The sequence below is a fragment of the Buteo buteo genome, chromosome 1 (assembly GCF_964188355.1).
Source record: "Buteo buteo chromosome 1, bButBut1.hap1.1, whole genome shotgun sequence".
Taxonomy (NCBI): Eukaryota; Metazoa; Chordata; class Aves; order Accipitriformes; family Accipitridae; genus Buteo; species Buteo buteo.
The window spans coordinates 65,614,795-65,642,704 of NC_134171.1; the positions used below are offsets into that span (position 1 = coordinate 65,614,795).

General features: G+C 37.9%; 1 protein-coding gene across 6 annotated transcripts in view; it reads left to right on the forward strand.

Annotated features, from left to right (window-relative positions):
• Nucleotides 1–27,910, forward strand: part of PTPN13 (protein tyrosine phosphatase non-receptor type 13) — a 127,730-nt gene that overhangs the window by 17,896 nt on the left and 81,924 nt on the right. For all 6 annotated transcript variants that reach the window (XM_075034182.1, XM_075034171.1, XM_075034191.1 and 3 more), the window contains 3 exons: nucleotides 9,546–9,665; nucleotides 19,296–19,465; nucleotides 25,723–25,788. In XM_075034182.1, the coding sequence (XP_074890283.1) occupies nucleotides 9,551–9,665; nucleotides 19,296–19,465; nucleotides 25,723–25,788 (351 nt within the window). In that variant the 5' untranslated portion in view covers nucleotides 9,546–9,550. The remainder of the gene's footprint in view (nucleotides 1–9,545; nucleotides 9,666–19,295; nucleotides 19,466–25,722; nucleotides 25,789–27,910) is intronic.

Consider the following 27,910-nt stretch of genomic DNA (forward strand, 5'->3'; position numbering starts at 1 on the left):
AACTGTCATCTGGATACTAGAAGTTTATTGTGGTTGAGTACACAAGTTATGCTTCCTGCTAACAGATGGCTTTCTTGTCGTGAGTATGCAAGGGTACTGCTTTCAAACTAAAAACACAGCAGAGTTGTTTCTGAAACTGGTATGTTTCTCACATACATTGGATTGTTCTAACTATGGAGGAACTGTTTTGGTGCCATAGTAAAGTACCTCTTCTGCTAATTTCTTTTTCAAAAATGTCTGGTAGTCAAACATATGAGGCTGACAAAGACTGTTTTTGCCCACATCCACCCTTCTGCCACAGTGGGAAGAAATCTAAAAAACAGAGTGAACCCCACTGTTCACCCACCATAACAACAGCAAAAGCCATTTGTTGAAGGATTGGATGTGAATATATAGGATTAAAATCTGGTTTTGAAACACCATATAGTGGGGTCAGTCTTTATACTTGTTAAGAGCATGTTGACTTCAAGTGATTTGCAAATATACTACAAACCTAACACTTTTATTACTAAGGTTGATGGGTATTAAAAATTATTTTTCCCCAATATTTTAACACATTTTACGTCATTATATTTCTGTATTTATCTGAAAGTCAGCAATTTTCTGAGTGTTAAAAAAAAAAAGCAAAAAGCTGTAAAGCTTCCTGAAGTTGACTTTCTCTTTCTAGTGCTGCATCCAAGAAATTTGAGGACTCTTAGCTCTCTTGGCATATCACGCTTAGTTTCTTGCTGATCCAGTCCTGCTGCCTTCATTTACACTGGTTATTATGTTGCTGCAGGGGGCTGTTGTACTAAGAAGTGGCGTTTGTAAAGCAAGGTACCATTCCATGTTACTGAGACTGGAAGGATTAATATCTCAGAATCTGAACCCTTCAGTACTAGAGAATTTATCTAATGTAGTAAAATTTGTATCATTTCATTGCCACAGGAGAGTCCTTAAGCTAAGCTTCTAAAAACCCACTCTAGAGTAAGTTTATCCATTAGGGAAGTTAACTGTTGAGCAATTCTGGCTGAATTTGCACCTGTTAAATCAGTGAAACCTACTTGTAGAGTCACTGAGTTTGTAGGCTGTGGTAATTCATGTCTTGGTGTTAAATATTTGATCATTATTCTTCTCAAACATTGGGGACTGATTATAAAGAAAATAATCTTTGTAGTCATAAGAAAAAGCAGTTACTCTGTACAATTGTCACTACTTACTTGGCTTGCTCATCAGAGCCTCATTGTCTTACTTGTAGATAACTCTAAAATGCCACAGATGGCGGGAAGTAGTACTTACTGACTTAGAATAATGCTTCCTAGTGACTCCATATTTAAATCATGTGCTGCTATTTCTGCTTCTCTGACAATAACTTTCATTCCCTCTTCAGCTGTGCTAAGAGCTGCAAGTGAATCAGGACAGACTTCAGTCATGACCTTTTTATAATATGTGAGGAATGCGTAGCTCTTGCATCCAACAATGGAATAACTGCTGGACTAAAGCTGGAGGTGCCATTCTTAGTTTCACTCAGCATAGTCTGTCCTTGCTGTGGTGACAATGCATGTCATCCACATAGACCTAGCAACGGTTGTGTACCCCACTGTACTTAATGAAGAGCATTACTGTCACTGTGCGCTGAAAAAAAGCAGTATGGAATGATGCCAAGGAAGGTATCTTCATCAAGACTGCTGCACAGTCTGGAATTTGTCTGTCATAAGTGAAGTTATATGATAGACAGTACATCATTACATCATGAAGTTATGTTGTCAGTAGTATGATGTGTATTGCTTGTGATTATTCTATGTCATTAGAAGAGTTTTGTGTATTCCATGTGAATAAGGGTATTATTGGTTGATCTGCTATTTGAAAAGTATTACCATTGCCAAGCTGTTTTGCAGTCCTGAAATTTCTGCTTTTCCATTATAAAGCCTGTCTTAGTCACAGGTCCTTCATTCCTACTTAGCAATTAAAATGAAAGTTGCAAGTATGAGAAATGTACCAAGGAGACCTGCCTCTCCAAGGTGGAGCAGATCAACAGCAAAATAAGGGAGTTGCCCAAGGATCTTACACTGACAATTAAACTAAGAGAGGGATACAAGAGTCATGCCCTGATTTATGTGGATTAAGCTTACTTTGTAGTGATAATTATATACTCTTCTGAATACAATTTTAATATCAGATGTGAAACATCAGCTGCCCTGATGTATAAAAGAACATTCTACAGTTGCCTAGAAAACATGACTTTCATGATTATTATATACATTTTGGACTGGATTTACTAGTTTGCCTTACATGAAGTCTCAGATAAACAAGTTTATCTGGTTCTGGTGATAGAGAGACAGAAAAGCAAGGGAGGGAGTCAGCAATAACCCTTGCTTGTCTTCCATTGTGAGTTCAGTCCAATGCCAAAAGCTGATTTCTTTCCACCTTCCAGGAAAGAAAGCAAGCACTTCTCATGTAAAATAAACACTGCTTGCCCTGGAGGTGTAAGCCAAGATTCTCAATATGTCACATTCTTCTCATCTTCCAGACATGGGAATTCAAGACTGATTTAAGGCTTTGGAAGGAGAAGTGCTAACATCTCATCTGATACAGTGAGTGTGAGAGCATCACTGTATGCTCAAATAAAAGGCCAACAGTGCCCTATGCTTCTGGGAGTGCCTCGTTCTTTGTGTTTTATCACAAATTTGAGCTAGTTTCTGTTCCTTTACTTAGGAGGTTTGAGCTCAAGTAGCAAGCCATCACTTTGAAGGGGAGATGCAGTTTTAAAGAAATTTTCTTGATAAAGTTTGAGGATTGGCCCAAGAGCATGGGACTGTTTTGCTGACACTTCATCCTGTCTGCCTACAGGAGAGAAAAAGAGGAGAACATGGAAGGAAAAATATGAGTGGAAGAAGTTAATCTCTTCCACAACTAGGGGGAGGAAGTTCTTGGGTGGTAATACTAATCTCTGCTGACCTCTCCAAAACGAAGGAGGAAGGAGTAGTGCTTATACTTAAATAATATTATTATCAGGTAGCTGATTGAATGAAAAGCACCATGAAAGTATGTTTGTTCACAAAAACTTAGATTCATATGATTTCTGGCAGCTATTTAGAGACTTAAAAAAAGAGAGGGAGACGGGATTTGCATCTTGTGGGGCTTTTTGTCCCCTCTTTGTATCTATAGAAGTGAAAAACGTGGTCATGGCACAAGGATTTGTTTCCTTATCCTTCAAGACAATAAATGAGAATAATGTGCAGTAATTAACTTGAGAGCAGGATTCTGGAAAAAAACTAAAAAAACAAACATCTTTAAACACAGTTGACTTGATTAGCTTGTATATTTACCTTGATTGCGTGCTTGATGTGAATATTTGCAAATAGTGCCTTATTTTGTGGAAAGTCTATGCAAATTGGACCTGCAGCTAAAGGAAACCACATTTTATGTGCACACATCTAAGTATGTGCATATTTGAAAATAAAGTTTCAAAGACTACTGAAGCACACGCTTTTTAACTTGGCTCCAGGGTTCTGCACTTAAGCACAGTTTCAACAACAGTATTATTGGGGATAAACTAATTGATAGAAGCATTCCAGGTCTTCTTCAGTGGTGTAAGATGTGGGTCAATGTAAATAAATAGGCTAGATGCCAGCATTCTGAAATTACAGGGCATGGTAATGACTCCAGATGCTTAGGTTTTGAAATGGGAGAGGCCACACTTTCAGAACTGTTCAGGTATAGCTCCAGTTTGGTTTCACTGGGATTTGTGCATATTGAGTGCTTTTAGAAAGCATTTCACACTCAGTGAATGCTGAATAAAAGTGTCAGTGTTTTATTTTTAGGCAGCTAATCATGGCTTTAGGAAAGGTGAATTTTAAGAGGTTCTTTTGGACAGAATTGTCTTGTTAAATGTGCTTCCGCCTTCAGGCATTTGTATCTACAGAGGAGATGTAGAGAAAGGGCTCTTTACTTACCTGCTAAGAGAAGGGTGCTCCTTGGAAATTGCCACTTTTTGCCTAAGTATACTTTTTGGAGCAAAGGGGCAATAATGCTTATATTCAGGACAGATAAAGTCAGCTAACAGTGTTTTATGTGGGAGAAATAAGGTGGTTTTTTCACCGCAGAAAATACTTTGGATGTATATAGAGCCTTCTTGCTATCTATTTTCTCTGTTTTAAATTCTGTCAAAGGATAAAAATGAATACCAAAGTATTTTATGTGATTACCTAGAAACTCTAACAATGTTTTTATATTCTAGATTTTTTTTCACTGCTTCTAGCACATCTAAAAAAACCTACAGAGTGTGTGACTAGAGCAGCTGCTCTCCATGTTTCTTGGCAGTGTATTCTGCTGAAAAATAAGTATAGGGTACTGCAGGCATCTTAGTTAGCTGATGTTTTTAAAGCGCAGCTTTTTGACTTAAAGTTTTGGTTCTGAAGTTACAACATGGCGGAAAGTGTTCATGCAGAAGGTAAGGAAAAAAGCAAGGTATACGTATTACTAAAAGCAAAACACAAAGCAGTCAAGCAATGGTTAAGTTGAAGCAGTCTAGCCTTTTGACTTTCAGTCTGGTTTTAGGAACTTTTTGACAAAATTACTGATATTATAGTCTTTATTAAACTCAGTTACAGCAATAGCTTCTTAATATTTCAGCTGGCAAGAGTTCAGTAAAATTTGGAAAGAATAAGCCATTAAACTTTTCCTAATTCTTGGTTGCTGTTGGAGACCTTCAATTTCAAGTTTAAAATGCATAAGGAAAAAAGTTGGTGATTGGGGGAAATGAGAATTTTGATCATTTTAACTTCTGTGCTGCATACACAAATAATTAAAAAGTGAGGTGTTTTGAAAACTTTGCAAGTTGTAGGAAAAAAATTAAGTATATACCTTGCAAATAGTGACTTGACAGCATTACCCAGTGTGAGGGGCTGCTGCTGTTGTGCTTTCCCTCTTACCTTGAACTGGGAAAGTGTCAGGCTGCCTCATGTGCCATGTTGGCACTGCCTGGCAGTTCCATAGGTGGTGTGCTTTTAACACGGGTTGTTGGGACTGTGTAGGGGCAAGGAGGTTACTGATCTTGCTTTATAGGGAAGAGACAGAACTACCCATCCCACTCACCAGGGAGTGTATAAGCTGTCTGCCTTAGAGGGAGGAGCTGGCAGTTGGTCCTCATGAGGTAAACAGGCTTTTTAAAGGAAGTGTTTGAGATATGGGAGAGGCCTTTGGTTTAAACAGCATTCTTTCTTGGAACTGTGCTGCCTGTATGGCTTAGGGCTGAATGGTGTGGAGGGTGAGAAATTGCACTCCGGGCTTGTTGATACAAATGATTTACACCTGAATTTACTCTCTTGTCCTGGAGCGAAAAAGAGCTGCCTCCACATGATCCAACTCCTTTCCTGTGGAAATTGTACTCCTGTATGGTCTAGGACTAAATTCTGTCCCAGAACAAGCAACCTGAAAGTAATGTTCATGTCTATGCTTCTCCAGTGTTAACTATTTTAACTTGTCCACTGTCTTCCTACATTGTGTTGTGCTCTCTGCTGTGTGAATGTCCCTTTTTGGATGTTCTGTGGCTATGATCTTGCATGGTTTTGGGGTATATGGGGAAACCACGCCTTCACAGTTCATGCTGAGTTCATACCACCTAGCCCTTTGATGTGTCTCCTGATCGTGACTGCACCTGGACTTCTCACCTTGTGAAGCAAGGTGCAGAAACAGAATGTGCTTAGCTTTGTAAGCCCTCAGTCCCATCTCCAGCTAAGTGTCAGTGTGGCTTCCTATTAAGATGCCACCATAATGGTGTCCCAATGAAAAAGGAAGTGAACTCATCTGTAGAAGGTGCACCTTTTGATGTTCTTTAATCTGTCCATTTTTATTACAAAGAGTGAAAGGAACAGGGCACAGGGTGCCAGGACAACAGATCCTGCTTACTTAAATGAAGAGGAGACAGGGAGAGGACTCATTGCAAGAAAGTGGCCTGACAGTAATGTAACTAAGAGTCCATTGAGAACTCTGCCAGTGCGTCTAGATTTCTTTGCTAGTCAACTTGATACTGTGAAAAACACAGGGACTGCCAGGAGCATCATTGGAAGTTTGAAGCAGACTAGTTTGTACTGTTAGTACAAGAGAAAAGTCTTCATTTTACTTGCAGTTATGCAATCTGTCATTTTAGACCAGTACTATTCAGCTTTCCTGACATCCACTCACCCTCGCTCCTTGGATTAGCCCTTTTTTGCTCAATTGAAATCTGCCAGGAGTTTATCCTTAATGGAGAGAACTCATCTTTACTTTGTCTTCTCTTTCCTGCATTTTAAGAGGTTGCTGTTCTTAGTCTGTTGTTCCCTGTTGCTATCACCCAGCTTCCTTTCTCTGAGTTCTTAGCCATAGGAGTTTAAATACACATTTTAAATGGTGATTAATTTTAATTGGAAAATGAATGTTATACAACTATATAGCCACAGATGTAACTGCAGTTAGAGGGCTAAGATGTGAAGATAGGCAGTCCGTATAGTTTTGATATGGTGTTCTAAAAAACCTTTATATGTTTTTCTCTTACCTAAATTACTTTGCAGTTTATTATGTTGCAATTTATCAAAATGTTCAGACATTACACAAAACCAAAAGCTTTTATATGTATTGAGCACTTAGCACTTCAGCTTCTGTATTCACAAAGGACCAGACACAACTGAAGGCTCCCAGAATCTCAGGAGACAGCAAATTCGGAAGAATTGTGCATTGCAAACATTATCGTTCCTACAAATTGTTCCTTTTTCCTTGTGGAAAACATCCATCTCAATCTGGTGGGGAAGAAGTATGTTTTGAGCCGGGCACTTCTCTGTCAGCTTCATCGTATTAAATTAATGGTCCCCGGTAGCTAACAGGTGGACTGTACAGATAGAGAACTCTGGCCACACATTTGCCCGCAAACACTTCACCCCAATTTGCTTCAGTCAGTTCCCTGGTGACAGAGCCATGTCATGGAAGCTTCTTTAATCTTCATAATGAATGCACTGACCTGCTCTTTGCTGTGACAGGCAAGCACTGCAGCTTCAAGATAGGTTTGAGGAAGAAAAGTTACAGGAAAAGTTACCAAAAAGTTACTGAAACAGATACATGTCAATGAGTTTCCCACTCAAATCCCAACTTGTGCCATTTTGCATGTGTCTGTGTTTTTAACGATTGATGTTTTGTTGTATTCTGCTTGGGCTCTCAAAACCAATTTGAAATGTTTTGGGTTTGGTGTGTTGTGATGTTTGGTTTTATTTGTCAAGCTACTGCTGTCTGTAATATACAAACAGATCTTGTTGCTTACACTGCTGCGGCTGAGGCCTGTGTGGCTGGGTGGATATTCATACACTTACTGTGATCAAGAAATTGTTTTCTGTAGGATTCTTTTACTGTTGATATAACATGTTTGGGAGTTTGAGCAGACATGCTTATGGTCTTTGTAGTGATGTTAAATAGGGAATCAGCTTATATCTGCTACAGAACAGTCTACGCTATCCTTTAATCACAGCTGAAAGGAATTGGGATTTTGCAGGATGGGGAAAAGGGGAGTGGCAGAGGAGGAATGGGGGTGGATTTTTGTTGGTGATGTTATGCTCAGCCTACTTCCTTTAGAGTATTTAGCACCAAAAGTTTTCATTTGTAGATTATATATTTTTAGTCCCTAGGAGAAGACAAGATCTTTTAATCTGAATAATTCACTTATTTCAGTATGTACATCTAGAATCTTTGAGGCTGTGCTGTGAAATCACAAAATTTCCTGGTATGGATGTTAAACCAGACACTCTATGTTGGGTGTATGTGAATCTCATACTGACTAGAAACATATCTATCTCTGGCTTTCCATCTGTTTATTGCAAGTCTGTGTTTGTCCCTAGCTTTCCATTTTGAATGGTGTATTTATTTTTCTCTTTGGGGATTCAGTTTTCATCTTTCTTTTAAATGTGGTCTGGATCTGTTTTCCCTTCCATTATCTTTTGATGATGACTTTTGAACATTAATTGTTGAAAATATATCTGGCCTAGTAAATATGCAGAATAGTTGAGTACTAAAAACTGGCAAGCTGTGAAGTAAGGAAAAATAAGCTGTGATGAAATGCAGCCAGCAATATGTAATTTTTGAATAACATAGTATAGAATTCTAGCTGAAAAGGCTCTGGGTAGTACTTTAGCAAGTATCTTCAAAGCCCATGTTTTCAGCTAGAAACTGCAGGGTATTCAGCCTTTTATATTGCCATTATATGGGTATGAGCTTGGTTATTTGGAAGTAGAAAAACATGGAAGGCATGAAACTGCCTAGACAGTTGGGAAACAGAATATAGCTGGTCAGCCTGTCCTCCTTGGAAATTGTTAGATTAATATCCATGAGTGTACATCTGAGCCAGGATTGTATGCTGATGGGGAGACTCCAGCTAGTTGACTGGAAGGGAGGGGGAGGAACCTCCAGCAGTACTGTTAGGTCATCTAAAGGCGTTGATATCAGTTACTGATCTCAGGACAATATGTGTTGCTTGTGGAACTGTCTTTTCCATTTCCAGCAGCAACTCTGGAGCCTTTGAGACCTAACAAACTCATCACTGATGACTGACAATATACCTTAGGCTTTTGCTGCAACTCACTGCCTCAAGATTTTATTCTTTGGGCTTTGGAGAGAAGCAGAGAGCAAAGCAACTGCAGCTGCATCTCAATTGGAAATATAAATTGGCCTGAGTGCTCAATCTGAGAACATGTAATGTCCATAGAAAGTTGAAGTGATTAAGTAGGCATGTGATTTATTTGCTCCTGAGCTTACTGAAATGATGAAGCTTTGACTTTGCCAGAATATTTAGGGTTGTGTTCTTCACTTCTAAAAATGGTTGTGGTTTTGGACAACCAAATATCATATTGTGGTTTGGTGAAAATTATTTAATTCTTTGAAAAAATATTAAGGCCTGACCTTTTTTACCTGGGGAAGGAAGTCTTTATTTGTTTTCTGGGGATGTAATACGTAATGTGCCACTAACGATTTTATTTTGTTTTCTTAAATGTATGAAGAAGCTGAACAAAGGAGATAACTATCAGTTCCACAGCTAGCTTGCTTGCTTTCATGTTTGCAGGCAGTGCTTCTTATTATTTGGTCATGAGATAATATAAACAGCCTTGTGAAAATATATCGGAAGAAGAGCTTCCTTTGCTAACAGCAGCTTGACTGACTTAAACCTGTCAAAATAATGTTAATAGCTGATTTACGTTAATAAATCTGTAACTACTAATCATTCTGTCATTTTTTTTAAACAGAGCAAACTCTTGCCCATAGCGTATGGACTAATGCCAGCTTGCTGAGTTTATTGATTTAGTAGCCTACAGTATTAATATGGTAATAATATTGTTGTGTTAACCCAAGTTTTTCTTCTTCATAATAGCAGGTGCTCAAAGTTCTTTATTGTCATGATGAATGTTTTGTAGTATTTATATTTGATGGGTTCTATTAATGTTAGAGAATTTTTGTGACAGAGTTGAACATGGGTTATTACTACTTAAGTATTACATGCAAGGAGAGAATAACTCTTATGTATTCTTAAATCACTCTGTCTTATTTCCCAGGTAACATGCATGTGTCACTGGCAGAGGCACTGGAGGTTCGGGGAGGGCCATTGCAAGAAGAGGAAATATGGGCTATTTTGAATCAAAGTGCAGAGAGCCTTCAAGAGCTATTCAGAAAAGGTAAGCATTTTTAAATACTGATATATACAGAACTGGAAACATCTTGGTTATGTTTACGTGCCATATAAGTAAACTCCCTTGTTCCTCCTAGGCTCTAAATCCAAATAATAACTTGCTCTTAGGTTATCTTTGGGTAAAATGCCCAGCTGCACCCTAGCCCAAAGGATGTTTTCAACCATCACTTCATGTTCTGCAGCACATTCAGTTTCATGTGGTAACAACTTCACTTTGGTAGGAAGCTACCGCAGAGTCTTTGCATTATTTTAGACTCATTGAAATGAGATAGAAACACAGAAAAAATGATAAATAAGTCTGAGACCATTGGAGCACTTTGGCCCTGAACGGGACGTAGAAACAGGTATGGTACAGTGCAGTCATGACCAGTCTGCTCTGAAGACATTTAGCCTCAAGTGAGGCAAAGGGCTGAAAACTTGACCAAAGGGCTGGGTATCATTCCCCAGTATGCAATTAGCATGACATATGTAGCAACTGAGAGGAATGTGGTGGCTCGTTGTACTTTAAAGGAGTAGAAGTATCTCTTCTCCCCCATCACCCCAAATTAGTAGGCTCTAAGTTGAGCATCTGCAATACTGCTAATAATTATAAGTTTTAGCACTAGGTCTAATAAGTATGGAACACTTCCTCTTCCTTACAGTTCCCTTTCTTTTCTTTAAAATTTGCAAATCCTTAAGCCCCTTCTCCCATTTTTCTTTTTATAGCAATAAAAGCTTAACTCCAATATTGAACTTTGTTGACATCTTTAACCTGGCCTCAGATAGAGTATATGTTCCCATAATACATCTTCATATTTCAGCAAATGGGGGTCATCTCCTTATATCTAAGCATGCATATGTAAGCTTTTTGAGTTTTATTCAGGAAAAATCAAAAGCTTACACTTTGAAAATAGCTGTTGTTTTGCCACATGACTATGCAAGGCGCACATCTTCATTATTGAGGGCAAAATTAATTGTATCTTTTGCATGTGTTTGGCTTACAATTTCATCAAGATTCAATGTTTAAGTTGTTTGGGATCTTTTGTTTTGTTTTTTAAGATTTGTTTTAGATAATCTGTCAAGTCAGACAGTAAGTCTGTCTTGTACATTGGACAACCTCTGAAAGTGTTCTCTGTTGGATACTTCACAAAGACTCCAAAGAAGGCAGATGTGGGCAGAAACTGCCATACGGTGTTTGATTTCTAATCAAGCTTGACTTAGCATTATAGATACGAAATTTTATCAATTTCTCTGAAATATTCTTTGGTAGGCAAATTATGGGTAGTTTTGATATGTCATACAAATTTCCCTTTTCCCTTTCACCAGCAAGCTCACAGGCCATGTGTGGTAAGAAGTGTTCCCTATTAGGAATTCTGAGTTTATTGTTGCAATTTGACCGACTACCCTATCCTTCTGCTTGTATTGCAGGAAAGGGAAAGCTGGCATCTTTCCTCTCTCTTTCTTTGTTGTCTCTCAGACAGAATCAGAGGAATGATTTTTTTTTTAAGAGGGCAGGTTGTTGAGACCAGTCGAGATCTTGACGAAAGAGAGATCTTGAATGATTAGAGGTTTACTCTTGTACACTTTACAGGAATCCAACATATTGAGCTCCATCTTGAAATCTACCTGAAAGATCACAGTAGCATGAGTATATAGTAGTGAAACACTTAAGACATTATCATAGGTCTAAATTCTTTTCAAGAAGGAAGCCTCCACTGAAAATAAGAGCTCACCCTTTCTTGGCCTGAGAGTAGTGCAGAAAAGAGTTATCACAATTACTATGAAGGCTGCATGCAAGCATTGAGAATGAGAACTCAGCCCTCCTTCAGAGGGACGAGTACTGAAATATGAGAGCACAAAATGGAAATCTGCCCGAAGACTTCTGGTATGTGCTTTTAAGGTAAGGGAATGTTTGCCAGCCAAGACTGGCTAAGTTGGCAGAAGCTTCTGGTCTTACTTCCTATCAGTGAAGACCAAAACACAAATTCAGATAAAATCAGTGCCAGAAGAATCTGTCTCTTCTTGGAGATGAAGCTGTTTCATTGAGTCATTTTCTGCTAATTCAGCAAACTATTTTCAGTTGCATGCTATTAATTAAACTGGGATATAGCCCAGCGGTAAAATGCACTTCAAGAGACACCCAAATGAAAGAGCTTTACTATGTAGTTAGGGTTGACAAAGGCAATCTAGTTCCTCCCAGCAAGATTAGGATAACCAGACAGTCTTTAATGAAGATTTGGCTTTACCGAGAAACCTTTTTTGTCATCCTGAATATCAGTTTCTGTGCTGGCTTGTAAAGATGAGTTGCAGAGATGCAGGAGCAGGGAATACAGAGGTTCCTGGAGTCTTGTCTGACTCAATTTTGTTCTTTATTTGTGGAGGACTTGTAGCAAACAGGGAATCCTAGAGAAATCCTGCTTTCCTTGGTCAAATTTCAGATCTAGCATACAGCATAGAAGAGCTATTCTATGGCAGAGGGTGAGTTTCTAAAGTTTTACAGAACTCGACCAATTGCTCCTGGGCAGAGGGCAGTGAGGCAAGCTCCTAGCTTCTGCAAGTTCACAGCATGCTCAGCTCTGACCAGTCTCAGAGATGCTCTTTTCTTCCTCCTTGCATAGCTCTGGAGTCCCTGAACATGTTTTGTAACAAAATCTAAGCTTTGATGAGCATTTTCTGTATTAAGTTTCTTTAAAAAAATAAAATAAGGCATATTGTTCAACAGTTTATGGTCCAACTGTTCTGCAATGAGGGGGTTAAAAAGGCCATGGAAATCAACTCTTAAATTGTCATCTATTGGCAACCTCCCCACACCAGCCCAGCAACCACACACACTTAAAGGAATTACCAGCCCAAGTAACCATTTATTTATTTATGTAATCCTGGACGAGTTTTGGTAGCCTGTTTGAAGTTGAGAATCCTTGCTGTTACTCCATCAACTAAGAACGTGTTCTTCAGTTGATTTGTTCCTTAAACTGGTTCCAGGAAGTAGGGAAAAATGCCCCAAACAAGCTTCTGTTACAGATTTGGTGACTTCTTGGTTTATAAAAGTTCTGCATATCCTTTAGTGAGTGTATCTTCTTATCCATCAAAGCACTGAATAAATGCAGCAGAGAATGAAAATCCATGTCGTACATGGTTAATCACATATCGTGCCATGTCTAATTCGGTGACTGATACAGAAATGTGCATATTTTTATGCTTATTTGTATTTACAATTCTAACAGGTGTTGAACTCCTTAAAAATACTTTGGAAATTGATTTCAGTCATTATAAGTAATGAAAGATTAGATTGAAAAGCCCAGTTACTAATTACTGATGTCTTGTCAGCATATTATAAGCTGTTAAATAGAGGAGAAAGACAATCTAGTACTCAGTTGCAGGTCTGACATCAGTTCTACTAGTGATTTTGAGATTAATCTGGAGATTTGAAAAGGCCGATACCAGACCTGCCCTTCTCTTACATCTGTTTAATTATCTGCAATAACTATTTTGTTGTTGAGAGGGTGTATCAGCTGTTTCAGACATGCTGTATCTTGTATTCCGTACTCCATGAGGTCAAAGGAACAGGTCTTTGAAGTGAAGTATCTTAAATGTGAGCATGTAAGTGTAAGGCGCATGCTGTGCTCTCTGCTGCTGAGAATTATAAACCAGGCGTCCCTCTAATTTGGTAGGTTTAACTGGAAAAGATCTATCAAAACTTGAAAGTGGGAAAGACTTCATATGTCACTTAGGCCACTCCTATGCTAAAGTGTGTATTGTGGATTCTGAAAATAGTTGGACCTTATGTTTCAAGACATGTTTAAAGGGAGGGGGAAGAGAAGGGGAAAAAAATGAGTCTGATAATGGAAAGGCAGGTGGAACAAAGAAAAAAACACTTTACAAATTGACTGTCTTGCAAATTTGTATATGGGAAATTATTTACATAAAGAAAAGTTACATTATCTGAAAGTGGATGTGAAGAAGGACAATTGTGGTTTTGGGGGACCTGTAAATCTTGTTGACAGTCGTTCTATTGCATCTGCTTAGCTTGGGTAAGTATAACGAAAAGAAGGAAGGCCAAGTGTGAAAAGTGTTGATAGGACTAGCGGTGGGTACCAAGTAGTTGTAGACCTAGCTGGGATGGAGAGGGAAGTGGATTGTTTTGGTTGACAAGACGGAAAATGCAATGGGGGGGGTGGGGGGTGGGGGGGAATAAATCCTCATTTTCCAGCCACTCCTTGCTGGCAGGTGTTAAATGATTGTTTTTTTCCTTTACCAATAGCTGCTGAGGAACAATTTTTTTCACTTTCTGGTAACATTTGATCTTTTGGTTGCTGAGAAGGAAAGAGATCAAGCTTTTGTGGGTTTCGGTGATATTTTTTTCTTCTTTTTTTTAAATCCCCCTCCCCCCCAAGTGAGGCTTGGTTACTACTCAGTCTCTTTTCAGACCTCTCTGCTGGATGTGGTCAAGGTAACAATAAAGTGTAGTGTGGTGTTACGTGGGGAGCATCTGCGGAACAACATTGGTGATCTCAGAAACTGATTGTTCACCCTTGCTCCAGTATTCTCAGGAAAGAGTAAATTTCAGTTAGCCTCTCAGTGTTTCTCACTGTGTTGCTGGTTTCCAAGTGGCTCAGTGTCACACCAGAGCTCTCTGCTCGGTCCCATCCCTTTGTGCCCAAGGGAGAAGGAGCTTCCCCTGCACACCAGGATTGCAGGGACATGCTGCACCGGCTCAAAGGAGTATAGGACTTACAGCGTAAGTGGTCCCTTGTGCTGGCATAATCCTGGCCTGTCTAGAGATGCATCAGTGGTTTGCCTGCCTCCAACCTGGCCTAAGCGTAAAAATCTTCAGGTTCCTTTGTGCTAGGAGAAATCTTGCTTCTTGCAGGGAGAGCTATAGACCGAAGCAAAGAGAAAGATGAGACGAGTGTTGAAAACCTTGTGTATGTTTTTGGGTTGTTCTGTGCTTTTTTTAAGGTATTTTTTTGTGTGTTCCGAAAGAGCTGAAACGTACATCACTTCTGACTGTTTTTTTGCTAATGGGTGCGGCCTAAGAGAGAGTAGGAAAAAACAAAATTGAAGGAGATTGAATTGTGTATGTAGTTTGGGAATTCAAAATTACCTGCCATCAATATTGTAAAATGGATCCATTTTAAATTTCTAGCTGAACTTACTGTCTTTTATAATGTGGTGGGGTTTTTTCATCTTTGGATGCTTGTATCCTGTTAAACCATGTAAAGAACTGTTTTAAAAGTCTTTCATTTGTTTGGCCAGGGCTATGTAACTGAAGATTATTTCAGATTTTATTGCATTTAAAACCAGTACACTCACTTTAAGACAGACCACACTATTTATCTCTGTCTTGGCACTGCTTGGTAAACTGTGCTCTGCAAGTGTTTTGTTACTACGTTGCATAGTTCTGGAGTTAACTCAGAAGGCGGGCAGCTCTAGCCCAGCTGAAAACTTACTGATATAAGATTGTCTAGGAGCCATATCCTGAATTCCAGTGCTTTTAGAAAACGGGGGTTGAATCTCTTTTTTTTTTGTCATTCCCCTTGTATTTTGGGGAGTATGTTTCCCTTACTGCTTTCTTCTGAAAGTGTAAACAGAACATGACATGAATGTTATGACTGGAAACTAGTTTCTGTTGTTTTCCTATGGTCCCTGACTATTTGATGCATTGCCATCTTTGTTACTTTTTTTTCCCATGGTACAAACATGTGAAAGGGTAAGAGAGAGTTACTAAAAAATATTTCCCTTAGGTTAAATCTGCATAGTAAGAGCTTTGAGACAGTTATTTTGGTTTATGATGCATGCCTCAAGGAAGAAAATGGAGAATGACTTATTTAATTCTCATCCTTTGTAACAGTCAATTGGATTCCCAAAGTTGTGATGTAGGCAGTATGATCTGCTGTATTAGTTAAAAGCTACTAGAAGAGGAAGCTAAGAAAATGTCAACAAAATAAGCTTGGCAAAATCAGCCCTTTTTCTAAACTTAAACGTGGTTAATTATATTGTACGTTGTTTCAAATCATGAAGATTGTTGAGTGTGGATGGAAGTATTTTCCGTGAATCAATAAATTCAGCCTTTACATCTGTAGGGGACAAATGCATGCTCCAAAGTTTGTTTAAAACAATATTGGGAAGACTTCAGACTAAATGTGGTTGGGTTTTTTGGTTTGTTTTATTCTTTGTTTTGTTTTGGGTTTGGTTTTGGTTTGGGTTTGGGTTTATTTTGGTTTTTTTTTTTTTTGTTTTTTTAGTTGTTCTTAAAACTAAATCATGTTTCTGTCTCATTAACTCTTGTTTCTGTAGTATGTTTCAGAATATGAAGAGTTCATATGTATTTAAAATCTTTGTCATACAAAATGTTAAATTAAGGATAAAACCTCCACATTACTTAAGGTTCCAGAGTTGGCACTTTTAAGCAAAAATCTTGTAATATTTTAAAATGTTAATTTTTTTATATCAGTGGTGCATACACACAGAACTAGTAAAAAAACCGCAGTAATACCTGCAGGGTTATTTTTGGAAGTTGTTGGCCAACTAGGGTCATCTTTCTAAAAATGTTTTGCTATATAATGTAATATTTTCTTACATATGTATAATAGGAAGGGTCTTTCCTTCTTTACATTTCTTTTGTTTATCGTCTGAACTTACTGCCACAACAGTGAACACCAGTTCTGTTTTATTTCAGAGGAAGTAGGGTTAGAGGTATAGTACAAAATGTCATCTCTTGGGACTGGGAGGAACAGATAATGTTTTTTTTTTTTATTCTTAATTAAAATTTTATTTAATTCAGTTGATTGAAGTAAATTTTCACTACTTTCACCATACGTGGTGTTTAAAGTTCTTGCTGGGGGATTTTTCTTCAGCTCACCTTGTTTTTAAATCTACGTTTTTGATGGCTTTTTCACAATATGAGATATTTCCAAACTCCAGTTTTGAAGTTGGCCATTCAAAGAGGTGTCTGTAGAGGTAATGTGATTTGCTTCATGCCAAGTGTCTTGCTACACACTGTGGTGAAACCATGATCTCGGACATGATTCATTATTTTTACTACTATATCAAGCAGATATTTTGTTGTGGCCATTAAAGAGAGTGATTCCAGGCTTAAATCTTTTCGTAGCTAGGACTCGATTGGATAGCTGTGGGGAAGAGGGAAAATGTGTACTGCGGTGTAAGGATTGGTAATTACTGTCTGCATGAAATTTAGAATTTCTTCTCTTGACCGAATTTATACGATGTTGTTCAAGTAGTTCAGCAAATGCAATTCGTTGGTTGTTGGTTGGATTTTATTTTTTATAACACCTTGATAAATTCAGTATTTGGAAGTATTTGAAGTCACGCTGGAGGAAGTCTAGAAACGGATACTTGTACAGCTTTAGTTGAGCTGTGTGTTTTATTTAGTTTAGCTTATATTGACATTGTTAGGTTCAAGTAACAGATATTGCTTTGTCCCTTGTGATTTTACTTACTGAAATAGGATAGGAAAACCCCCTGAGATATTGTCTTCTATCTATAAGAGAGATATAATGTATGGTTTTATATTTGATATTTTTAGGGTGTTTTGGGACTTTTTGTTTTGTGTGTGTGTGACAAAGACCTCTGGTTTCAGTGGAGAGCTCAGCAGTTCTGTGTGAGAGCTTAAATTGGTTTAGCCTATGTGATCAGAGATACCATCTATCAATTACTTATTTCTTTTGGATCCAGGCAGGAAAGCCAGAGCAATGAAATACACTCCCCTGAGGCAAGAAGACTGAGACTCTCTTGTATGTCATAAAAAGCAGAGCAGAGGGAAGACAGTTCTGCACTGTGAATCCTAAGCTTGTCATACTGGCTTTCAGCAAAACTCACTGGCGTTTTAAAATCCATTAGAAAAACTGTAACAAACTGCTTTGGTTCTCAGGTGATTAAACAACTTGAAATAACTACTTGAAGTAGACTCTGTAGGATCTTTCAATTTCTAGAGTGTTTGTTGCCCTCAGTGGCGTCTCTTCCTTTTTAAAGCAAAATTCTGCATAGCGATTTAAGGTCTGTTAGAAAAAAGTGTGTGTTAACAGTCTTAGACTGAAAAATGAATTATGGAGTTCTCTACTGAATGATATCTCTTGCACACATTGGCAGGAAGGGAAACTTTCTGAGCTTCGGGATCTAAAAGTTGGGAATGTTTTTCTGGATAATTGTACTACCAAGTTGTTAGTACAGTTTTGCTTTGGTATCACAGAATGTAGAAAGTATAAAAGCAATTTCGTAGCTTCTTTCGGAGGAAGGGGAGTTGAAGAAATTGAAGGACTTACTTGGTAGATCCTTTTACATCTGATACCTGCAAGCAGTAATTTAATACATTTGCTAGGAGATTGGAAATATTCTAGATTACAAGATAATTGAACAGGCTAGGAACCAGCACTGTAGGAACATCCTGAGCTGATAGGACAGTGGAAAATGCTGTTAGTGGCAGAGCTGAAGGAGGAAATTATGCGGCTGTTGTTGCTTACTGTGTAGAGGGAAAGACTTATCATTCAAATACATGTTTCCTTAGATCTTTGATAAATCATGTAGCAGAAAACAGCAACTGCATGTTTGCCTATGGAAAAATAAGTTAACTTTTATTTTTACTTAGATAAAAGTTTATGCCTCCTTCAATGAAATTGAGTTGATTTACTGTTTGAGGTGTAGAAAAAAATATTTTGACTCAAGGAAATGGTCTTTCTTTTTCCTGCCTTAGTTAACTTTTACTTTCAAGGTAGATTTTGGGGTTTAACACCTTCCCCTGTACAAGCAGCCTGTTTCTCTCCCCACACCCATCCCCCACTTCACCCCCATCCCATTCCCCCCCCCTTTTTTTTTAGTAGGTCTGTGGCCAGAAGTTTGACAGCAGTATTATCAGACATCAAAAACCTAGCTGGCAAATTGCATATTCATGGTGTAGGAAGTCTTCTTTGTCACTTTTGGTTCTCCGATTTCAGTGCTTCCTTTGCTATTTTCAAGTATTATTCACAGGGTTTGAATGGGTGATCTTACTAAGGTTTCAGGTTTATTCTTTGCCCACTTCCACTGCTACCTAGAATTATTCTTTTCTTTTTCACTTTTGAAATATTTATTTTTTTCCTTTAGGCTAAAAATGACTTCTGTGCCCCAAAACTGTTCTATTTTGTCCGGTTCTATCAGTTACTCTAATAAGGAGTATTTCGTCTCTCTACTAACTTTGTCTTCTCTCTTCAGATCATTGCTGCTGCAGCAGTGTTATATTAGTGTAGCAGTTAACTCCATTCTTATTGTAGGAATTAGCCTTAATGACATACACACTACAAAATGTGATCATTTTATGCGTCAACTGTAACATAAATTAAATAACCCGAGGACAGGAGAGCTTGTGACTATTTTAGCAGTCTCTTCCTGAGCTTGCTGGTATGAATAATAGCAAAGAATAGTCAAAAAAGATAGATGTTACTCCTTAGTGTGATTAAAATTGAGGTGGTGGTTGTGGTTATGAAGTAACACAGGTGGAAAAGGAAGCATGAATCTATTCCAATAATAATATGTAGACTGATATTAAACGTGTTTTTGAACAAATAAAATAACATCAAGCAAGGGCATCGAAAAACGTTTTAATTTCAGGTTTTGGGTTTTTTTTTTTTCCTTTCAAATACAGCTGATCCTAGTGCTCTGGGATTCATCATTTCTCCATGGTCTCTCCTGTTGCTTCCATCTGGCAGTGTATCATTTACTGATGAAAATGTCTCCCAACAAGACCTGCGAGCATTCACAGCACCAGAGGTTCTGCAGAACCATTCTCTATCATCTCTGTCAGACGTTGAAAAGGTACAGTACCTCTTCCTTGGCAGACAGCTGTTGTCTTTTGCTGTTGATCCCTTCACAAAGTAGTTTTAAACTGTCCTTTTTATTTCCCTGTGCTTCTTGATCTATACGTGTAATTGTTAATTTCTTTTGTGAGTGGCGGAGGGATCCTGCTACCTTGTTTTTGTCCGTAAAAGTGGAATAGTGATTATGGTTGTATGCACTTATGAAGAAGTATCTATGTGCAGGTTCCTGTCATGTGTGTGCTACTGACAGCCATACTTGGGCAATTGCTGCACAGAAAAACTGACCATCGAACTAGTAGTAAGCAAGACTTCGCCTTCTTTTTCTGAAAGATTTCAGTGACATCAACAATTTTAATTTTTTAAAATTTTTTTGGCAAAGTGCATCTGAGAAGTAAGTAAAGGAATTACTCAAGCAGTCTAGGGCTTCAAAAAATGGGATATTCCTGCACTCATCTCAGAAGAAAAAGTTTGTTTTAGTTAATGTAAGTATCCCTCAGTTGTGTGGAAAATTGTTCCTTTCCAACTTCCTTCTTTAACTCTTCCCCAAGGGTAGATGTTCAGGCAGTTAAGATTTGCATATGTGATCTCCTCCAGATCATTGGTAAGCACAGTCAAAATTACTAGCTTCTCAAATGTTTTCTTAACAACAATTGATTGCAAATGGTAAAGCTGTCCCCAGAAAACCATTCCCTTGGCCTAGTCAAAGATTTTTAGAGGTGGGAATAAGAAGGAAACTGAGCTCTATTGCCATCTCCTTTGCTTCTTTGGATTGATAATCCTTAGAAAAGGAAGCTAGCCACAGCCAGTGTTGTAATCTGGGAACAATTATGACATTTGGCAGTCTTCCTTCAGGAAGAACAGCAACCTGCTCTTACTCCAGAGGAAACTGGTATTGGTCAATTGCTATTGTGTGCACAAGGACTATTAAAACTTGTTTTTCTGTGTTGAATATTTTGTGTTTGCAGCTTTTTTTCTTCTAAACCTTGTATATAGTCAGTTTTCTTTAGGACTATGTCAGCAAATACCTACCAAAAATCACTGTTTCCTCAGTTACTCACAAGCCCTTAGACATCGTTCTTGTCCTGCAGTATAGTCAAAATTAATGCTATAATAAAATATGTATATAATTTTATTTATGACAAGACTATAAGCAATTAGCAACCTAGGTTGAAAGTTTTAATAGAGAAGTAAAAACAACACTGACATCAATGCGAATTTGGGATCAGTTATGTAGGATGCAGCAGCCAAGCTTTGTAGTCATACTGTTGGAATTGTTTATCGTCTTTCAAGAGAGACAACACTGTTGAAGACAGTTATGTTCCCTTTAGTGCCAACTCTGAAGCTAATATACAAACCAGGCTTTTAAAAACGGCAGAAAAAAGTTTTGAAATGACATGTTTGTGACCTTCATCAGAGCTGATTGCTTTCTTTGTTCTGTGCTGGTATTCATTCAGTATGTTACTTTTTTCTTTTTGAAATAAATAGAGAACTGTTACTATTAAAAGCCATGCTATGATGTTTCTTTATCTTAATCTTTAGGAAGGAAATACTCAGAGGGACCACTGTGGCCTATAAACTTCAGCACAGAGCATGTCAATAGGCAATGACCAAATACTGGCATTCTGCACATATGCAGCACTGATTAATCCTCTCCGATTATGATTATGTGAAATTTATTTCATGGTATCAGTATAACCTTGCTTGCTGGAAGGTGATGACAAAATTGAGACTCTAGGCTGCAGTAATTGTGTTGCTGTTTTCATTGGGAAACAATTGGATGTGGAAATAGACAAGCTTTGGCTTTAAGCAAATTACTCATACAGTCATGTATAAACAAAATAACACCCTTTAGCTTGTGGTATTCATCTTTAGCATTAGGTTGAAGCTTCAGGCTTTGGGCCTGAGATGCATTAACCTGTTTTGTGTTTGCACTCTGCTTGATTTCTGCGTGTGTTTTGCACACACTGCAGGGGGGGAATTAACTGTTCTGATAGCCTGGGATGGTGCAAAAACATTTGAAGAAAACTTGCTGCTACCATTCTTGTTCTCAGTTTAAAGCCTTGTGGATAAATCACATAGCTGTTCTCCCAGTCTGGTAGTCATGTCTGGGTGCAGTGAAGAACAGCCATAAACTGAAGATGGGATGTGTGAGTTACTCATCCTGCATTCGCTCATGTGAGACCCTCCAGTTGAATTCTTAGAAATATACCATTGTGTCCAAAGAATTGAAGTATTTTCGTGATGGCAATGGTATATACCATTATATGTAAAAATAATCTTTGACAATGCATCAGAAAAAAAAAAAAAAAAAAAAAAGATGGGACTATCTGTAATACTTGTCTATAATCCCCCAGTTGGGAACAACACAGTACAGTACATTTGTGTGAAATGCTTCAAACATATCAAACCTCTTGAGTTTATTTGCTTACTTGCTTATATGGAAGGAGAAAGCTACCTGAAATGTAGTTTTGTACAAAAACTTTTGTCCTATTATGGCTTTATTAGTTTAAGTTTGTAGGGCTGATAAATAGCTTATGTGTGCAGCCATCTTTTTTGAGTGTTTCCCTTTATGTTTGTGTTAAACTGTGTGTTGGATGGTATACTGGTTATTTGTCTTGATATGTTGACTTCATGTTTCTTAGATCTTGCTTTGCACATTCTGACTGTGTTAACTTTTAACATATTTAAACTTTTTATTTTTTGTTCTTTCACAACTTGCTGTAGCTTACCAAATTCACTTACTGGAGATCTTTGGTGTTTTCCTTTTTGGTTGTTCTTCTGAAATCAGACCATGTCTGAAAGCTGCTGAAGGCAGAAAAGCATCTTGTTTCTTAAGGCCTTGTAACAGACGGTGACAGGGTTGCATTTGTCTCTTGAATTATGAATTTACTTGCTAACACAAAGTAACAGAGTATTCAAGGATATATATTAGAAAAAATGATAGTGAATACCCTTTTGATTCTAAGACACCCAGTCAATTTGAATACAAAATAAGTGTGAGGTAACTGCAAGCTTATTGGAAATAGAGTAAGCAAACCGTTCAAAATTATAACAAAAGATTAATTTGGGAAATTAATTTGATGTTGATTTATATATTGTGGAAAATACTAGAAGTATCATAAAACAAAAATGAACTAGAATTTTTGAATAAATGCTTTCATTTTTAAGAGATGCATGTTATGCCTCTAAATCAAAAGGTTACCCCATCTGGAGAGAGAGAAGGGTATTTTAAATATGATTGCTTATTAGGTAGTATTGTACAAAACCACGAGTTACTAGTCATTTGAAATTAGCAAAATTCTTGGGTTTTTATAATACAATTTATCAATAGATGTTTTTTGCCTGGTTTTCATGCCAGAATTCTCTCTGACGTAAGGAACTTGATGTAATGCTGCACAAACCTCAAGCAGTGGTGAACTTTTAAACAGACTGTTGTGGGATTTCTTCCCCCTCCCCCTGACTATCTGACACAACCTAAGGCTGTCAGACTATAAGCAGTTAGAAGTTCCTAAGGGGAACTGTCAAACAGCAGTTGAGCAGCAATATGACTATTTATCTGATTTTTGAAGTTGAGGTGTAGTAGGGTAGCATGTTTTAGTTTAGAGGTCTGATTGTGTGGTTGTACAGTAATATTTTTGTTAAGGATGATGCACTCCTCTGTTTTGGAAATATCTTCCATCATGTTGAAGCTTAGAATCATGGAATGATAGAATATCCTGAGTTGGAAGGGACCTGCAAGGATCATTGAGTCCAGCTCCAGACTCCACAGAGGGCAACCTCAAACATTAAATCAGATATCTAAGAGCATTGTCCAAATGCTTCTTGAACACCAACAGGCTTCTCTGATTAGAATCAATAATTTTGATAATAGACTTTTTAAGTGCTGTTCTTGCATTTTGGGGGGACAGGAGAGGTTGGAGGGCTTTTTTGGGGCAAATTTTTTGTTTGTTTGGTTTTGTGTGTTTTTTTTGTTTTCTTTTTTTTTTTTTTCTGAAAAGTTTTTTTTGCATGCATTTATTACCCTGAAAGTATATTCACCTTTTTCTGTATAGCTGTGGTATATCTGGATAAGTAAGGAAGACTTTCTAGTGACTTTCTAGTATTTCAGTTGAAAGGGTAATGGGTAATAAATTAGATATGGAACAATTTTCACAGCATTTGCAAGATAATGTTTCTGCTTGAATGGGGCAGTGGTATTAACTAAGAACCCTTGATGCTTGTCTGTGACTTCTGTCCTATTCTGTTCTTTGCATGGAACAGAGACACCTTACTTTTGTGGCCAGTGTTTGCTTTCTGGGAGAGGAGGCTGATGGGTGAGCCCTTGTTAGGTATACAGTACTGGCTACATATCTGCATCTAGCATAAAGCTGCGTTTCATCTGCATGGGTGTACAACACTGCTGCAGTCCTGCCAGAACATGCCACTAGCAACAAAATTTGCTGCCTCATTTTCCCTTCTGAGCATGATTGCAAAGAAATTCTTAGTGGTTCTGTCTCACTGAAAGCTGTCTCATTCTCTGCATCAGTTCTGCTCCAGCTTTAACGCAAAGGAAAACATTGTTTCTGTATTTTTCTCTGGCTGAATATCTTTCTTGCACATGCGTGTCTGAATGCACACCAGCTGACCCTGTTCCTCTGTCTTCAGTGTTTTGTCAGTCAACTGGACTGAACTGTGCCAGTGAGTAATCATGTGTCAGCAGTATCTGGTGTATTGCTGCCTTTTACTGATGGAAACCTTTCTGTCCTGCGCTGACTTACATGCTGTGCTAGACAGAGACCATCTGACAAGATTTTAAGTGGCAGAAGTTTAGGATTGGAGTGCTTCTCTGAGTACATTGAATTCCAGTTTGATATGAATAAGACACATTGAATTTACAAGAACAATTTTAATAACGTGTTGCTTCTAAGTGTATTTAGTAATTACTTCCTTACCCTGTCACAAAGCTGTGTATTGCTCTTCCGAATACATAAAAAGGAAACTTCTGGTTTGCGGTATAAATCTAAAAATACATCATACTTGTGTTTTGGGGTTAATTCCTGGCATAGTGCAGTAATGGTATAGTGTCTTTCAAGCAACCTGGTCTAAAAAGAAAAACATTTATGCGTCATCCTTTTTCCAGAGTCTTTGAGAATATATTTTGTTGTCTTGAGTAGGCTGAGAGACTCCTCAGTACAGAGATGAATTCTCTTGTACGACCTTAACCTGGTTCTAGATATATGATTTGTAACAACTCTACTTATTTAGTATGGGAAGAATAGAATTATTTTTATCATTTCATAGGTTCTGTTGAGTCCATCCATTACCTTTGTACACTCAATTTACACCAAAGTTTTTAAAATCTCAGAGTCTGGACAGATCTTAGGACTTAAGTAAGATGTTTTGCTTTTAGTTAGTGAAGAGACTGACTTAACTGAATCGCTTCTAATTTATCGCTGTCCCTGTAATCGTTGTTCATTGCCTGCACAATTATTTAATAAACTTGTTGCTTTAAGTAGCACAAATACTACTTACAACTTGATAGAAAGAGCCATCACTAGTGTATGTTACTTATACAGTCCAGAATGACTGATTTATTTTTTTTTTTTTCTGCACTTACCTGTTTTATTTTCACAGTCACCTTCAGGGGCAGTATGTGTTTGTGCTATAAATTCTGCAGTATTTAAAGGTTTTATTCCCTGTCCTGATGGGCTTAATATGTTAAAGATATATTAATGTCATTAATGTTGATATGAATTGTTAATTATACATGTAATGAATAATGTATTTGTATCTTAAAATATCAATAATAGATTAAGGTGACTGCTTTTACATTGATACTCTTATGTTCATTCCTTTTTTCCTTTGATCCCAATCTTAGAGATCTCTTGCAGTAGCAGCCCACTGTTTGAGTCCTGCTAAGGTCTGCCTTGCCTTCAGACTAAAGTTTTAAGGATCCTTGGACACAACCATGCATTCTGTACCTCACACCAGGCTGATTGCATGGATTACTTGTGTTTCTGGCTTCAATGTGAGATGAAAGCTTAAAATAGAATGGAGAAGACAGAGGCACTGGTTAGATGCAGTATGTGTTGTAACAGTAGGATTTGCTTCTCTGACCCTCATGGCAAAGGAGAACAATTTGAAAGACAACTGAGCTTAAATACCAGGAATATATATAGGCAAACTGATGTTAACTGAGTTCCTCTACTTTAAAGTTCTGCTTTGTGTTTCCGGTCCTGTTCAATGAGTTGACAAATGTCTTGTGTCTTATGACAGGTCCATATTTATTCTCTTGGTATGGCACTCTTTTGGGGAGCTGACCATGAAGTTCCTCAAAGTCAGGTAAGTTTAGATTTGGTTTTGTTTAATATTGCAACTTCAGACTTGATAGTTTGACTGTATCTGCATTTGAGTTAACATGGCAGGGTGTCATAATGATACACTGAAGAGTAAGATTTCTTCCCTGCACTTAAGAGCTTTTTCCTGTGGGGTGTGTGAGGGTGGTGGTAGTGTTGTCTTGCAGAAAGAAGGTGCTGATACTACATTTCTGTTAGTTTCCATGAAGATATATCTGGGCTAGTCTATCCTGTGTCGCAGGCTGAAAGACAACAGTTTAAGCTGCTGACAAAGGAGAAAATAAGTTGTTTTGGTTTAGGCTTATATAAAAACAAATATTTAAATAACGTTGTTGCTTTATTCATAATAAAGCAACTTGTTCTCTATGATGCTGTAACTTCTGTGAGTCTGTACTTGGCACATACAGATACTTTACATTACACAATGACAAAGGGTATGAATTGTTTGGAACAGGGAGTAGACTTTTGCTATTGATTGACTTGTCAGTCAATGCAGACACAGTTATAGACTGCTTAGAGCCGAGTGTTATTGCACAATGGGGTTATTTCACACACCCAGCAGAACTCCTAGACTGTCTTTCCAAAACTGACTGAAGGTGATGTGATTCATCATCTTCCTGGGTGCTCCTTCCCCACCCCCAATTAAACTTCTAGAAGTCAATATCTAAAAGCGTGAAAATAAGATGAAATGCATCCAAAAAATCATTTAATGATGGACTTGGAATTGTGGGATTTGGCAGAACATTGTGCAGCTCAAGGAGATAAGCTATTTCTGTTTCATATTTGGGTTCAGTCCTACTAGTTGGTGTTATGTGCAAGGGTAAGGAAGGAAATTTTGAAAGGCTTTTTGGCAATTTAAGTGTTCAGTTACTAATATTTTCTTTAACAGAGTGGTAGTTGGGTTCTCAGTTATACTGATTTGGAAGTAGGTGCCTGAATGCAAAAGTCAGAAAATTTGAAGCCATGACTGTTTTAGAGATACTTATTTGTAATACCTACTGTGCCTGTACCAAAAGCCCCAGTATTTTCTTAGATAGCTATCCCCTTTCTTTGCTCTCCTGTCTTGTAGGACATGAAAGGAACAGTATTCAGCAGTAGTGAGAGAGTGACTTAAGGTAGGTAGAAGTAGGTGTTGAGCAGAAAGTAGGCATGAATTTCAGTCCCCTTTTTCTTTGTGTCTTCCTTTGGTATTAGACTGAAGCAACAGTTTCACAGTAATGCAGTGGGAAGGAGTGCTCTACCTTTTGATACAACAATATTTTTCCAAAGACAGTGTGGTGAGGTATGCCTGGAAAGAAGGGGGGAGCAGAAGCCTAGAATTTACCTTTGGGATGTTCTCATGCAGTGCCTCTGCCCTGTAGAGTTAGTGGAGGCAAAAGGACAGTCTATGTATGGCATTACTTTTAAGTGTTAATTTGCATGTGCAGATTTTCCCATTTAAAAATTTTTTTTTTCCATATTTGCCTGCCTATGTTGGTTAATGAGCTGCTTCTCTGCTGGGAGTGTGGTTGAATACAAGACTCATTTTTATGATTAGTTAGAAGTGCTAAAGAGATAGGTGGGAAAAGCCTATGTTAATTAAATCAGGGTGGTCCAGAATACTTTTTTTTTTAATGGTACAGTTTAAGAGTACTAATACAGGGAAGATTGTAAGATTGTGATGGTTTGAAGTGCTCTGTGATGCAAAAAGCATGACAATGCTTGTACTTTGTGGGTAACCACCCACTTTGGGAGAGTTGCAGATCAGAAAGCTCAAGTCCCAAGTGCCTGCGGCATCTGAGAACAAGTGTTATCACTGACTATTGCATACCCTGAGGAGTGATATTCCACATACAGTGTGCTGGATTAACTGAATGGGTAGAGGAGAATTAAATCTAGATGGTTCTTAACTGTATGGGTGTTGTCCTGCAACTATGAAGCTCTGGTTCCTTAACCAATGGCTTTGTTGTTTTATTCCTTACTTTTTTCTTGATACTATTTGATGATGTCACTGGACTTTGGAAATGCTAATGCAGCTGCTGCAAAATATTGGTGAGGTGAGGAACTGTAGAAAATGAGCATAGCAGAGAGGGTTACAATATGATTGTAATGAGGATTTAATTTTATGC